The following is a 15466-nucleotide window of genomic DNA, read 5'->3' on the forward strand; positions in this document are numbered from 1 at the left end:
AATAGGGGGAGATATGTGGACTTATAAATTTCCTCATAGCACCGATATTACGTTTCCAATCTATTAATGAGGAGAAATGGAGGTGTTTTATTACAACTGGTTCCTTCCTCGTCTACGACAGGGTTGAAAATTGCCTTAAAGACATTGGAGGGCTATCGGAGTATTTAAAAACAAGTATGTGGCTCTTTTACCTAAGGAAATTTAAATTTCAAGTGTTTGAAAAGATCTTTTCCACACACATAAATGCACATTATTTAATGAAACATTTGAGATATGAATTTGATCCTTTTTAATGTGCAGATTTATTACGAAAGTGTAGTTTCAACCTATCTTTATTTCTATAGGTAGGTTCCAGACAGCAACAATGACTACTATTCTCGTCCACTCTCTAATTGGTGTCGTAATTGCCGGCCTTGTGGATTGTTTCTCACTGTATAAAGCAGTTGGCGGTTCACCGGGAAACCTCTTGGCTCTCTTGGATATGTCATTTATGAAATGTCTTTTGGTACAGGAAACGGCTAACGGTAAAGTTTTCGTTTCAAGTATTGGAAAAATTAATTTCCTGTGTAACCGACATTCAACATGAATAATTAGCAGCTAGGTGGATAGCGCCACCGTCGGATTTGTTTAAAATATAGGTAAAGGTGAACAGCACATAGCTATTTTTGGAATCTGCTTTCAACTTTGTATCTAGGTCTAATCAGTCACAATTACTATGAAATGACCACCTGACCAGTGGCGGATCATGATTTTGGGAGGCCCCAGGCGCAACCTGATCTGGAGGCCCCCTATCAGGGGCGGATTAAAGGTAGGGGCTGTCACCCCCCCCCCCCCCCGAGAGCAGAAAAATTAAATGGAAAAAAAAAATGTTTTCCACGTTTTTGACTGAATAACAAACCAAGAAAATAAATTTGCTTAAAAAAAAGGGGAAATTCAGAATTTTTTCCAAAAAAAAATCAGAACCGTCCTGAAAAATTGAACACATGGTCACAACCACCGCCCCCACCCACAAATTTGCGTTTATCCACCACTGCACCCTTTTGGCCCTAATAAGAACGAGATGGTTCACTAAAATGAACCATTTTAGTGAAACTTTTTTATTTTTGCATCACCAAAACCATAAACACAAAAATAAGATAAGGAAATATAATGATATTCTCTGGTACTAGATGAAAAATAATCACTCCCATTAAAAAAAAAAAACACAGTAAAATTCTGCATCATATTTTTAGTAATCTAAGATGTCCGCCCTGGTGCCTTCAGCCACACGGCAAAAATAGAGATCCGTCAGTTTTAGTAATTTAATATTACTGATTAATAAAGATTTGAGAATATCTGAAATATAATATATTTGATTTGATATAAAGATACTGATAATATTTAATAGAAAACATTTCTTCAATAGAGGGAAGAAATTATATCAGAGTAAATATAAAAATTATATTTTTAATGAAAGAAATTATTACAGAATGAATTAAATTTAATGAAAGAAATTATTTCAGAATGAATTAAAATTATTGTCAATGAAAGAAATTATTTAAATTTTTTTTTTAGAAATTATTTTTTATGTTTATTCTATTTTATTTTTACTATTATATTAATTATTATTTTCTCTTTCAGCCACCTTGTTGGGCACTCTGCCTGTTGTGGCCTTTGCCTTTGTATTATTTGTATTCAGAGTGAATAAAAAATCTTCTATATTATGGCCCCCCCCCCCCCGTTTCGTTTAATAACGAAAAATGCCACAGTATAACATTGTGGCCCGCGTACTTTATAAAATGTTTCAATATGGCCTGCTATGCCTCAAAGGTTGAAGACCCCTGCAGTAGACTCTCGCTAATCCGGTACGTATTAGACCACGGTGTGCCAGATTTTACCGAAATTGTTGGATTAACTTTGAAGAAACCCATTGAAATAATATATGAAATTTCGTGCAAAGACATAGTCAGGACTTGATCAGCAATTAAGAAATATTAGAACGTGTTAAGGGGTTAAGGCATCAGGAGAAAAGTGACACCACACCACCTAAATATCCTGGACTACTGGATTAGAGCACGACCGAATTAGAGAGACTACTGTAGTTGAATTGAAATGCTCAAATAAAAATTTATCAGATAATTTATATTTTTAGTTTTGCTTACCGGTATTTTTGGAGATTCTGCAATCTAAATCCTAAAGGAAATCTTGAGGATCGGCATGAAAAATTTTTTTCATTACAATAACACACATTACAATTACATTAACAATAAACACTTTTCGGTCTGACACAAAGATGTTGTCTACCCAAGCCTCCTTGACCAATCCAAAAATGTAGCTTTTTTTTTTAGAAAGAAGGAAAAGAAACCCCCCTTGATTTTTTTCAGCCGGGGAGGGAGTGTTAAAAGAGAAACAGAAAAATCACGTGATTCAGAATGCATGTCATTCAGCATTCATTTCCAACCCCACTTTTTTTTGTCACATGGTCGTATGGTTACAGTCATAGATTGCAAATGTATATGTTGTTTGAACCAGCTTATAGTATTTCATTCAAACAAGTGGGAGACAAAATCACAATAAGAGCTCTACTACATTCATTTTAATTAGTACGAGTGTCTCTTCCTGTCGATGTCGCCGCTTGCCGATAGCCATCTTGCCATCCATTATACTGTATACAAAAGCTTACACCAAAGCTGTCGTATTATCGGCGCCCATAAAAGCATTTAATACTGTGGAATGAGACATCTGTTTATGCCTTCACTCCAATTTTCATTTAAATTTAGGACCTGCTGTTCTCACCCCTCCTCCTGCTTGTGCCCTTAGGGAAATACTGTTTGAAAATGACCCTCCCTGAATGATCGCTTTACAATGTCTCTTCTTTGTCGGGGAAGAACTGGCCCTTGAGAGCTGCGTCTTGTAAATTGTTCTTTTCTTTCAGTTCCCGTTTTTCTTCCATAACTCTTACGTACAGTATACATAAAAAAAAAAAAAATTGCGGTTAAAAAAAAAGGGAGAGCAGATACTGTACATAGTTCAAGAGATTTGTTGATGCGCATGTAAATTCATATGTAGGATGAAGCACACAACTATTTGGAGGCCCCCGCTCTGCCGAGGCCCCAGGCGCGCGCCTCATGCGCCTGTGCGGTAATCCGCCACTGTACCTGACAAATACTATATTTTTAAGCTAACATGTTGCATTTGCCATTCAGTTGTGTTCAAAAAGTACTGTAAAATTATGCAAGTTTATTCTTTTTATACGGTCAATCGAAGTGAAGATGCATGTTTATTTCACACGTGTTACTGCTGAAATGCAGCTAATTTACGAATCCAGAGTGTTGGTCAAAGGTCAAAGTCCAAATTTCAGAAATGAATCTGGCTTCGGCTAATTTTGCAAACTGGCAGATCCCTGGCCTTAAGTCTATGTAATACTGCCAGGTAGGGCCCCCAGAGCAGAATATGCCGAAATCTGCGAGGAACGTCGTAGAACAGTCTGTGCAACTGCAGAACAATCTGGAAAATTTAATAGCCTGGTGGTATTTCTTACATTTTTATTTTTTGGGGCGTTTTACTGCAGAATATTTCTAGTCAGCCGAAGGCTCGTTGCAGAACAATGCACAACATTCTGCTTGAAAGCCAGTAGGGGCCTAATCAGTTTTTAATCGCCAACGTATGATACGTAATAGTAGTTGTATTTTTTTTTGAATTGGTGGGGGGGTATTCAAGTATTGAGTCAGCGTTGATGGGAAGGGGTGTTTGAATGATGGCTCACGTCATTAACCAGCCGTCATAAAAAAAAATACTTTGTTTTTAATGATTGATAATTTTTGTTGCACCACGGTTATTTTCTACATGAGGGTTAGAAATATCTTTTTAATGGCATCTTAATCGGTGTACCAAAAATAAAAACCTTTCGTTAGTTTATGTGCACCTAAACATTCTCCCTATTAAGTTTCCAACATAGCCACTTCATGTTTCGCGGATCCGAGTGATCTGAAAACTTTTGTCCGGGTCTGTTGAAAGCTTTAGAACTGTGCCGTCGTAACGCATGGGTCCACCCGGCGGCATTAAGACGTGCCTCAAAAAATGAGGTGGTTGAAATTTTCGATGGGAGGGTATGTAAATTTGCCTGGTAGGACCTTTTTAAAAAAATCGCTTCGCCTGGGGGCCCCCCCATGGTGCTCTTAAAACGGTGACTGTGCCAGGCATCGCTGTGATCCGTAATTATGCCGAATATCACGAGTGATCTGTGACTACACGAGCCTACTAGAGTTATCTGAAAATGTGCTACGGGTGGTCTAACCGCTCAGGAATTGTGCCATAGCAATCTAAAAATGTGCCACATAGTTCATTTTTAAGAAGTTGGGTTTTCGAGGTGCAGATGCATCAGAGTGGGTCACAATGATATATATTCTCTCTCGATCCTGCTTACGTTATAAACGGGATGAATGACTTGCTCAGGATCGTCGCTATTTATGAAATTTAGTCAGTATTTCATGACTGAGACTCGCTAAGAAGGGGCTTCTATAATTCGTTCCTCTAGGGCAGCAGTTCTCAACCGGTGCTCCGGGAGCCCTGGGCTCCTTGTGCACTCTCCAGGGGCTCCGCAGCTGCTCGAAGAAACTAAAATTTTCAAAATAGTTAGATTTATAAATATTTTTAAATAGTAAAAATAACTTTTAGTGAATAATTAAATGGGTCTACAGGGCTCCGCCATAGAATTTTTGCTAAAAAGGGCTCCGCGAGTCAAAGGTTGAGAACTGCTGCTCTAGGGGGTCAGAGGTTAGAGAAATCGTGCAGTGTCGAAACCACTAGAGCCACACGTATATAAAGTTCTGAGAGTATTAAATTCTATAAAGACTAGTGTGCCAGGCCGGAGCGGATCCAGTGATGTGTTAACGTTTTTTTTTAAATGAAGGTGTTGATAAATTATGCTCAATCCAGTGTCTGCAGATGCTAAACAATCTAATTTTTTTAATATTTTTATATTTTAAATAATTAAAATTGATTTGAAAGAATTGTCAATAAAGTACATGTTTTCAATAAGTAACATTGGTTGTTGCAAATTTTTTAAATCAATGTTACAATTAATCAATTGGCTGTTTTTGACGATCATTTGTGCCCGCCATCCTTACAAAAAAGTGACCACTGACATGCGTTAAATTAATAAGAATTTTAAGGAATTCTGATCCACACAATATTAAAAATGTTAATAGTATCGCGTGCGATTTATAAAAATGAATGAAAACGTAACAGATGAAAAGAGGAATATCAAAAGCACATGAATTTTCTGAAAATGTTTTTTAAAATCTTACTACTTTGCTTGATAAACTCATGGCCCACAATTAACCAGACAAAACATAAATACATGTGCCATATGATATAAACATTGAAAAAAAATTTTCCCAGATTTTTGTTAGAGTAGGTGAAATCTATCCTTAATATAATTTTTTGATCTGAAAGTTTTTCGTGGCGTTTCGATAACACTTGGGCAAAGTAATACAATTAAATAAATATCCCTCAACTAGAGTAAATGTATTCTGAATTACCTCGGAAACCACAAATCTCGTTCAATAGAGATGATCCTCGAAAACTTTTACTTTTCATGTCCCTGCAAAATCAAAGAATTTATCAATTATGTACTTCCAAAACCTCCTAGACATCGGAGACATCAAGACTCTGAGACTTGTGTACTGTGTAGACACAGTGATGTGACAGTCCCTTACCCGTAACGGATAGCACTGCTCTTACGAAAAATGTATGCTACCACTCAAACTTAACATGGTATCGGAATAAAATATTTTTTCCCTATATCAATGTTTCGTACAGAAATTAAATAGAATTAAATAAGGATAATAAAAAATCGAACATTTATTGTGCTAATTTGACTATCGTAAATGTAATATGGACGGCCCAGTTTGAAATTATATGCCTTGAGAAATGTACATTTTGTATGGAACTGAATGTGAATCAACTGATTTAATAACAGTGGGAGCATGTAAGCAAAGTTGGTTCCTTACCGTTTTGTAAGGACGTGCTTAGCTCAAAAATGAAGTTTTCCGAATTGTTTCTTTATCTATGGCCCAGTCCAAAAAAAATATTTGTTTGCTTTTCTGTATGTTCATTGATTGTAGGAATGTTAGTGCAGAACATTTTTTATACAAAGTCACTTTTTCACGCTAGTTATTTGTTTCATGCTCATGATAAAGCAATAAACAAATACTTCAGTTTGTGTTCATTTAACTCATGTAATCTACATGAATAAAAGATGCTTTAGCCTATACATTTTTTAATGAATCGAGATTTGTATTAAAAGAAACAAAGCTGAAACAATTTGAACGCATTTTGTGAAGCAGTAAGGATCCTAAAACTCTGACGAGGTTCCAATCTGATAATTCAATGAGTTTTCTCAGTCTAGATATTTAAGAACTATCTAGAATCAGACTCCTATTTACTGGTATGCTGATCGACCTCGTAGTTTCTTGACATGCCGGCTAATCAGGGAATACGGTACATTTCGTCACGTTATGGGCTACATACAAATTATTTCTATTGAACAAATCGTATTTTCATAAGAGTTTTTTATTCATTACTTTTCCTATTCAAATGGAAGTCTGACGACGGAACACTTGCATATCCGCCACAGGTTTCACATGCATTTAATAGGCGCATTGCACCCGATCTTCTATATCGCGCTTGATCAAGGTTAAAAATGACTCGGCAGCGTAATAATAGCTGCTGTGGTGGTCGATTGGTCATAATGACTGACTCGCATCGTGAGGATCCGGGTTCGAACCCCACTGTCGCCATAGTGGTGGTCGGCTGAAGTTGGTTTCCTGTGGTTCCCAACTTCGAGGTGCAAATGTGAGCCAATCTCCCTATTAAAGTCTCGCCACAGAGAGCAACAGGTCTACAATGATCAATTAATCATTACACTTTACTCATAGTTAGAAAAACTGATGGCAGCACTACACAAGCATTGCACAGAAGCAAACTTCACGCCAGGTTTTACTGCACGTACACTACCGCATGTACCAATTCGTTAGAGGTTCCACAGAGGAATATAGACGAGGTACATCATATGGTTTAGTAGTAGCATAATAGTAAAACCCATCTCCTGTTGTGTTCACCGTAACTTGTCGTTGAAAATACCTTTTTACCTTTCCACAGAAATATGCACGTGCCGTATCGTATCTGTATGCTTCTATAAAGAGAACATGACTTCCCTCCCTTGTATAACCCGGGACGCCACTGTCCTTTCCAGAACTGGGAGACTGGTAGGTTTGGTGTCACGGGCGCCGTACCAGAAGGGTACAAACTTCACCTTTCAACATTACAAGACAAGGTTTCTAGAATGTATAAGGTTAGGTATTAGCAAGCGCACTTTTCCTAATGAAACTTATTTTGACGTCACCTGGTTCCTCACGTGACTGACTTAAACGGGAGCATAATGTAAAATTGTTGGTTTTTCATGAATTTTTTTTGCATCATTTGGCGTCCCATAGGGGAAAAGCCTTGGTGTTAGAGCAATGGGCAAAATTTGCGAAGTGGTTCAACATGAGTTGTGGGTCATGTGAGAATGAAGAAAAATATTCTGTGGAAATACCCAGAGTTTGGTGGTTGCTCTGGGGACGAGTTACAGTATCACATTATATTGAATCTCTGTATATGGGAGATTGTGGAGAACTGCCACCGGTAAAGCCATGTCAGAAAATTTGAGGCTGCTCCTGTCTGCAGTGCCCTTTTTAGAAAAGGAGCAGAGAAGGTCTCAGGGATATGGCCGAGAACTCAACATGAAGTTATTAAATAGTAATGCATGAAAGTTCTAGTTAAAGCAGAATTGTAACTCACCAGGAATTTAGGTGTTTAGTGTAATTGAGAAAATTTACCTGGTTGTAAATGCAGGGAGCATTGACAACTTCACTTAGTGTCACCTGATGATCACTGAAGTAGTTCCTTCTTGGGATAGAGAAGGCGGGACATCGTCCCACATGGTGGAGTGGAGTTTCGTCTTCTCTACATGCAGGACAAATAGGTGAATCTGTATAGCCATAGTTGTGTAGGTGTTTCGCTAGGTTAGCATGACCAGTGATGATCTGTATAACCTGTCGAATTTGTTTCCTGTTCAATGAAATAAGTTTTTGGCAATATTCGGATGGGTTCCCAAGGCCAGCTTGGCCTGTCTGCAGTCCTGCCTTGAGTTCCATTGCTGCATGTGTTTGTCTTCTATCCATTGTTTGACATCTCCTTTGATGGTTGACATCGAAACAGGGTAGATAGGTTCAGGTCCAGATAGCTTCATGTTTACTGCCTCTTTGGCTATCTGGTCTGCAAGTTCATTTCCCTGGAAATTTACATGACCAGGAACCCAGCAAAGGTTGTTGCTCAATGGGTCCCAAGTTATTCAGCATGTCAGTGCAGTATTTTACACACAGTTGAAACTTGAGGAAGTTGTCAAGAGCCAATAGTGCTGCTTGGCTGTCAGAGAAGATAACAATTTGTTTGCCATGATACCCTTTGGTAATCAGACTTTCAGCCAGTATGGCTATTGCTAATACTTCAGCTTGAAAGACTGTGGACGTTTTGCCTAGATACAAATGTATCGTATGGTAGTCGTGATCCACTCCAAAGATGCGGAAAATTGCTCCAGCCCCAGTATCAGTAATCCTAGAGCCATCGGTGTAACACTCAATAACTCCTGTTGAGATGCTATCAATTATGTGAGCAACTTCATTTCTCCTGAGTATGTGGATAGTGAAGCATTTAGTAAAATTTTTTGTTTTGGAAAAGGAGTCTTTTGGCATTAGTAGAGAGGGGATCTCTACTTTTCCCAGTAGACAGCTGTCAAGATGATTCTTGAAAGAAGGTTTGTATCCCATATATGGTCGATTGTACCATTTCTTTCTATCCTATACATAGTTTTAAACGCTTCTCCTTGTAGGTACCATCTCAGAGATGGTATCTTAAGAGTAGTTTCAAGGGCGATGGAAGGAGAGCTGGGTAAGGCTCCCGTAATAAGAATGCAAGCTAGTCTTTGCACTTTTTGCAGGACAGTTTCATAAGAGGTCTTTGATAACGCCTGATGCCATACCACACAACCATAGCTCAGCATTGGGCGTGCAATAGCAGTATAAATCCACTGAGTGGTTTTAGGGTTTAAACCCCAGGTTTTACCAATAATTCTTTTGCACAGCATAAGTATATTAGTGGCCCGTTTAGCTCGTTCATGAATATGGGATTTCCAGGAGAGCTTAGAATCCAAATGACATCCAAGGTATTTCACTGTCACATATGGTTAATTCCTGTCCCTTGAGGGTTAAGTTTCCAATTTCCCATTTTCTGTTCCATGTGAAAATCACAATTCTGGTTTTTTCCATGGAAAATGTTAGTTGGTGTTTGTCACCCTATCTGCTGACAGAGTTTAAAATTTGTTGAGCAAGAATCCTCATTGTGGATAAATCATGCCTTTTTGAATGAGCACAACTAAGTCTGCATATGCCTGTGTATAACCTGGTCTTTTCATTAGATCAGGGAGCTGAAGACCATGTTCCATAGAAAGGGAGAAAGGATTCCTCCTTGTGGACATCCTCTTCTGATAGCTCTTTCAGCTTGGGAATCAAGAACACGAGCAGTGATTGTTCGGTTCCTGAGCATGTGATCAATCCATCTAATTAACATAGGTGGAATGTTAAAATCTATTAGTGCCTTACATACAGAGTCAAAAGTAACGTTGTCAAAGGCTCCAACGATGTCCAGAAAAATACCAACAGCAAATTGTCCATTGATAATTGTTTTCAATTCTCCAAATCAGTTGATGCAGAGCAGTCAGTGGAAAACCCTGTATTAAAACCATGCTGGTTCATGTTAATCTTACCCATTAAGAGAGGAATATCTTGAAGATGCCAGAGTATCAGTTTTTCCAGTAACTTTAACTGGAAGGAAGATAATGTAATCATTCTGAAGGATGATTTGTAATAGGTGTCTTTTCCTGGTTTTGGTAGGAAGACACCTGGAGCTCTTCCATACTTTGGGTATATATCCCAAAACTAGGCTGGCTTTGAAGAGGCGAATCAGCTCAATGCCTATAATTTCCCATCCTTTTTGTAAAAAGATAGGATATATTCCATCTGTGCCTGGTGACTTGAAGGGAGAAAATCCCCTCAAGGCTTCGGTACATTTGTCATATTCAACTATCATGTTGGCTATTGAGGTGTCTACTGGTTCCAGGATGGGCCTAGCCTGTACACCAGTCTGGTTCCGTTGGTCCACCTAGGTGATAGTCCAGAAGACATTCCAGCGTCTCCACTGGACTGGCAGTATAGTTACCATCTGGTCGTTCTATAACATTAATTTTATCATAGGAATTGTTTTTAATCAATTTGGTAACCTTGGCAGTTTCTGACAGTGAATTCATCTCTGTACAGAACTTCTTCCAAGAACTATTTTTCACTTTTCTGATTTCTTTCTTGAACTTTCGTTGAACTTCCTTATAGTAAGTCCAATTTGATTCAAGTTTAGTCCTAACAGCCTTCCTGTCTGCCTTCCTCGTTTCTTTACGGAGGAGTTAAAGATCTTTAGTCCACCAATTTTTTTGAGTAGACTTTAGATTTGTCAGGCTTGAGTGGACACGCCTGATTCGCTGAGTTCCTGATCACCTCTGTCAGAATGGCAGAATGGTGGTCCAAGTCATCTACTGTTAAGACCTCGTCGTCGGGGTTGGCGAGAGTGTTGAGCTGGCTTTCCAGGTTTCTTTTTAAAAAGCTCCTAGTGTGTTCTTGAAATTCCAAAAAAAAGTAGGAGTAAATGTTGCTTCGTAATAGAAGTTTATGAACATATGATCAGATAAGGAGGGTTCATCACTGACCCTCCATCTCCTGATCGTGTTTGCAATATCTATTGAGACCAGGGTCAGATCAATAACTTCTTCCCGATTATGTGTACGGAAAGTTGGTGTGTGCCCTTGGTTAGCCCAAACCAGATTTGTTTTCATGAGGAGCTCTAATGTTTCTCCTCTTTGATTTATGTCTGAGCTGCCCCACGCTGTGTGGTAAGCATTGGCATCACATCCAAATATCATACTTGTATTGTGATGTTCACAGTATTCCACCAGTTCACAGAACATTTGCGGAATTTTGAGATCATAGGCCATATAGACTGAGCAGATCATAATAGGGCGATTCTTGTTTAGTCCCTTACCCTTTATCAGAACTGCAACAACGTCTTCTGATGTGAATTGTGGCAGTGCCCAGGCATGGATACTTTTGGCAAGGTACACACATGCTCTTGAATGAAACCCAGTTCCTTTCTTAACGAAGAGTTAGGAGTTGGGTAGACTGCCCATAATCATCCCGTTTCTGACCCATGGTTCTTGAATCAGAGCTACAAAATGATTATGGTTGCGAAAGGAAGCTGCAAGGTTATAGGATGCAGCCTTTCTATGTTGTAAATTTATCTGCCTAAATAACATTGGCAAGGTATGTTACAAAATTTACTTACCAGTGGGTAAAATAATACCACTTGGTGTATAGGTTTAACCAAGGAGGTTGCAGAGATGTCCTAAGATCCGAGTCGGACCCGGTGTTATACTCCAGGTCCAACGCCACTTCCATCTCTGGGTCGTTGTCCTTATTTGCATCTAAGGGTCTGGATGTAGACCCTATTTCATCAGCGGGTGCTGACCGTTCTTCTGCCTGCGGAGATGTTGGCTTCTCAGGCTGTTGAGTAGAAATTGTTGGCCTGTGCTGTAGAGATGGCTTCCTGAATGTGACAGCACTCAAGCCACAATGCACAGTGAAAGATCTGGTGGAAAGCCACTCCACCATCGCTTGCTCCACCCCGATCACCAGGGTATTACCCCCATTTCCCGGGATGACAGCTCGCAGGTGAAGTTGGCCAGGCACCAGATCTTCATTGCATTTACTGAGTAGTTTAAGGGATTTGTTAGGATCCCTGTCTCCAGGAATCCAGACAAAGAATTTTTTTATTGGTGGTCTATCACCAGGTCCTAGGGCAAGGTACCCGGTGTGACCAACGTTTGGTGGAGGTGATAAACCATTGATTACTGTTTTCAACCACCCCAGGGTGGTCTGGTCTCTGTATATAATGCAAAGACCTTCCTCCCCAAAGATGTTTGATCAACGTGAGGGTAAATACCTCCAGCATCTGGTCCTCCACTGAGTTGATGTGAGACACATCGACTGGAGTGTTTCCTTTCTGGATCCTTAGCCTGGACCCTGAGGGTGATGCCTTTCTTGGTAGCCTTGCTGTAGGAAGAGTCCTTGCAATGCCTCTTGAAATTTGATTCTGGCGTGTTGCCAGGGACCCTTCCACGCTTGTAAGAAATGGCCCCTTTCGTCTGTGAGGCCTCGACAGTGCCCGATGCAATTCTTGAGGGTCCGGGCGTGACTGCCTTCTCATTCCTTGCATCATCCTCTGCCAAGGTCATATTTGCCAGAGCTTTCTCCAGGTTACGCCTTTCTCTTTGGCGTTTCTTTTTGGTTTTCTTCTCGTTGGCCGGGAGTTGATTTTCCCCTCAACAGCAGGGTTCCTGGCTTCAGCTTGTGCTTCCACGGGTGTTTCCACATGTGCTTCCGCACGTGCTTCAGCTCTCGTTTTCACTCTCGCTTCCACCTCTCCTCCTGGTGCAGGGGTTAGATGCTTTGGGGATTGGCATCCAGCGGTTTTTCTTTTATTTTCCAAATTCATTGTCTGTTTGTGCGACCAGTATCCTTGGGTTTTCTCAGAGGGAGATTTCCTAGAGCTGACCCCAGATTCCATGCAGCAGTGGCCTCGGGAGAGCCCCCCTGCATCGTCGAGCATTACCCCGCCCAGGTGCCACCTGGAAATACAGGAAGAGTGGGATTATACACCAGTTGATAGGGCAGCCTCCCCGTTGGCTAGACAGGGTTCGGGCCCCTGTACTACCTGGCTGCCCAGGAAACTCTAAACCCAGTTTTTCACCTGTACCCTCTACTGCAGACATCCTGAGACCCCATTCCATCCCCACAGTTCCTCCAGTTCTTCTGATCGCACGAGGAAGAAGCTACCACTTTCTTTGTTCGAGTCTCGTTGCTTTAGCATACAAGATCCCAGGGGGCCCCGACGTGGAGGTGAAGATAAGTGGCTTTGACTGAGCAGGGCCTTCCCCCCCCCCAGTCTTCACGCTCGGAATTTAATTTTTTGAGCGGATGCCACAAAAACCACTTTTGATTTAAATAGAATTTTTAATGTTTTATCCAACTTATGTATGCAATGTTAAGTCAATGGAAGCAGCTTCTCTCTTCCACGACAGCGAAATTATCAGGAACGCATCTTTACAGAGAAAAAAATATTGGATACATTTGAAAGTTTGATAATTTTGAATTCAAGAAAAATTTCTTGTCAAGTTATTTTAAACTTGCCTACACCTGAACTTAAACAGTTATAATTTAGTGAAATTGATTCCCAAACAGGATGCCGTGGGTAAGGGGCAATAAGTTTTCGTTATTTAACTGCATTGAAAAAGTAATCGCTCTTATAATCAATATAAAAAAAATATTGCTTTTTGAAGCCGGGAAAGGAGCAAGATTTCCCCCGGACCCTCAAATGACAGGGCTGGGTGTAAGTTTTTCCTGAAAAATAACGCATTTCGGCTCAGGGAAAAATGTATGACACATGGTAGTGAATCTGCAGCCCCTACATCCCTGGATGGGGACGTTTTTAAATTTTTGAAACGACCCCCCCAGACTAGGATTTTCATCTGGCTGCTTTGGTTGAAATTCAAGAATTTTTATATATGTATAGCCCGGTCTGCCTTTCCTATAAATTGGCCATGGCCTTAACACTGAGCTCTGTGTGCAAGGGACTCGCCTTATCAGACTGAAAGCGCCAGTCATCACGATTGAAAATCTTATTCCACAGTATTGGACATTAGGGCCGCAACTAGATGCTTGGTCAGCCGGGGAAAGCATGTATTTTGGCGCACTGTCATAATGTCAAGAGTAGCTAGAAAACTGGTTATAGGGCACCCCCCTGATTACAAGGGTCACCAAAATGTGTGCTTGCTCCGAATCTACTAGCGATTGTGAACCTGGTCTTTCAATCGCTGTTACCTTTCACCCCCTATGCTGACCTTGACTATTGCCCTTCAAGGTGAGAGGGTCTCTTGGCAACGGCCTTTAGGAGACGCGACACTTAGACATTATCTAAAACAGTGTTTCCTCCTTTCTGGGAACGATTTTAGAAATTGAAATATTTTATGACAAACCGATCGTCCATCTTTTAAAATTAAAAGAAATGATGCAGCGCAAACACTAAGCCTTTGCACATTGACAGCATGTCAGTTTTTTCGAAAATACCTTTTTTAACTTCACGGCTGCGAGTGATCACTCTACAGAGGAGCGATGATAAAATCGTTCCGAGAAGGAAAATTTTTAAATTTCTGTGATAAAGCTAGAACAGTTGAGTTTGAGCAACGATTACGCTGTGTTTCTGACCCAGAGCACAAATGTTTCGAGGGTAGCGTTTTGTTTTAGATACTTTTTATCTGGGTGAGTTTAGCCCTGGCTTTTGAGCACTGTGGATTTTGGTTCTACTGTTAAGTTCTTCTTCGCCGGCGCTTCTCCAATACGTTAGAGGTTCTCACGAATATTAACGTGGAGGCGCGTCTGGTCTTTCTGTTAAGTTCTTCAGTCAACTCACAAATTTTGAGTTCACTATGAAATAAAATTTTCAGTAAAATTGACTAAATGTGGTGAATGTCATACTGAAGCTTTAAGAGACCTTCTTTGAGAGTAACATTATACAGTATCCCCTTAAAATACAGCGGCTCGGTTTTTAAAAACCATATTCGTGTATTTATCAATTGGGTATCCACGTTTGTGTTTCGAACTGAATTAGTTCATACGATATGAACGGTATAAAAATAGATTTTATATATATATATACGTGTGTGTACTCGTTGCCATAAATTTACGTACCCAGAAGTCGTCAAAATGAAATTAAATTTTACACATGTAAGTACTACGTTGATATAAGTGATTAGAAAATCCAAGAAAAAGGATCATTTATTGCAGAAAAGTACAGATGAACAGAAGTTTTAGTACTCTGTTGGACCCCCTCTAGCGCGAATGCACGATGCTATACGAGCGGGCATTGAGGCATACAAGTTCCGTATGATGTCCTGAGACATCTCGTTCCACAGTTGCTGTAAATGCGCCTCTAGTTCGACCAACCTTGTAGGGTGTCCAACTTGCCGTCCCAAATGATCCCAGATATACTCGATTGGTGACAAATCTGGGGATAAAGCAGGCCAGGGAAGGGTGGTAATGTGGCGGAGGCAGTCTTGTGACATCCTTGCTGTTTGGCCTAGCATTGTCTTGCTGAAAAATGGCTCCTGGGAGCCCTGCCATGAGTGGCAACACATGTGGCTGAAGGATGTTATGGACGTACCGCTGGGCTGTCATTGTGCCATGGATCAATATTAGGGGTGACAGTGTATCGTAAGCAATGGCAC

The 15466-nt window shown here is 40.2% G+C and overlaps 1 protein-coding gene across 21 annotated transcripts in view; it reads left to right on the forward strand.

Annotated features, from left to right (window-relative positions):
- LOC149074111 (uncharacterized) overlaps positions 1-15466 on the forward strand; it is a 235467-nt gene that overhangs the window by 205649 nt on the left and 14352 nt on the right. For all 21 annotated transcript variants that reach the window (XM_089246127.1, XM_089246131.1, XM_089246138.1 and 18 more), the window contains 2 exons: positions 6-174; positions 345-524. In XM_089246127.1, coding sequence (XP_089102253.1) covers positions 6-174; positions 345-524 — 349 coding nt within the window. The remainder of the gene's footprint in view (positions 1-5; positions 175-344; positions 525-15466) is intronic.

Source organism: Pholcus phalangioides, unplaced genomic scaffold, assembly GCF_987345545.1.
Source record: "Pholcus phalangioides strain wild (caught in Gottingen) unplaced genomic scaffold, Ppha-v1.0 ptg000017l_1, whole genome shotgun sequence".
NCBI classification, from domain to species: Eukaryota; Metazoa; Arthropoda; class Arachnida; order Araneae; family Pholcidae; genus Pholcus; species Pholcus phalangioides.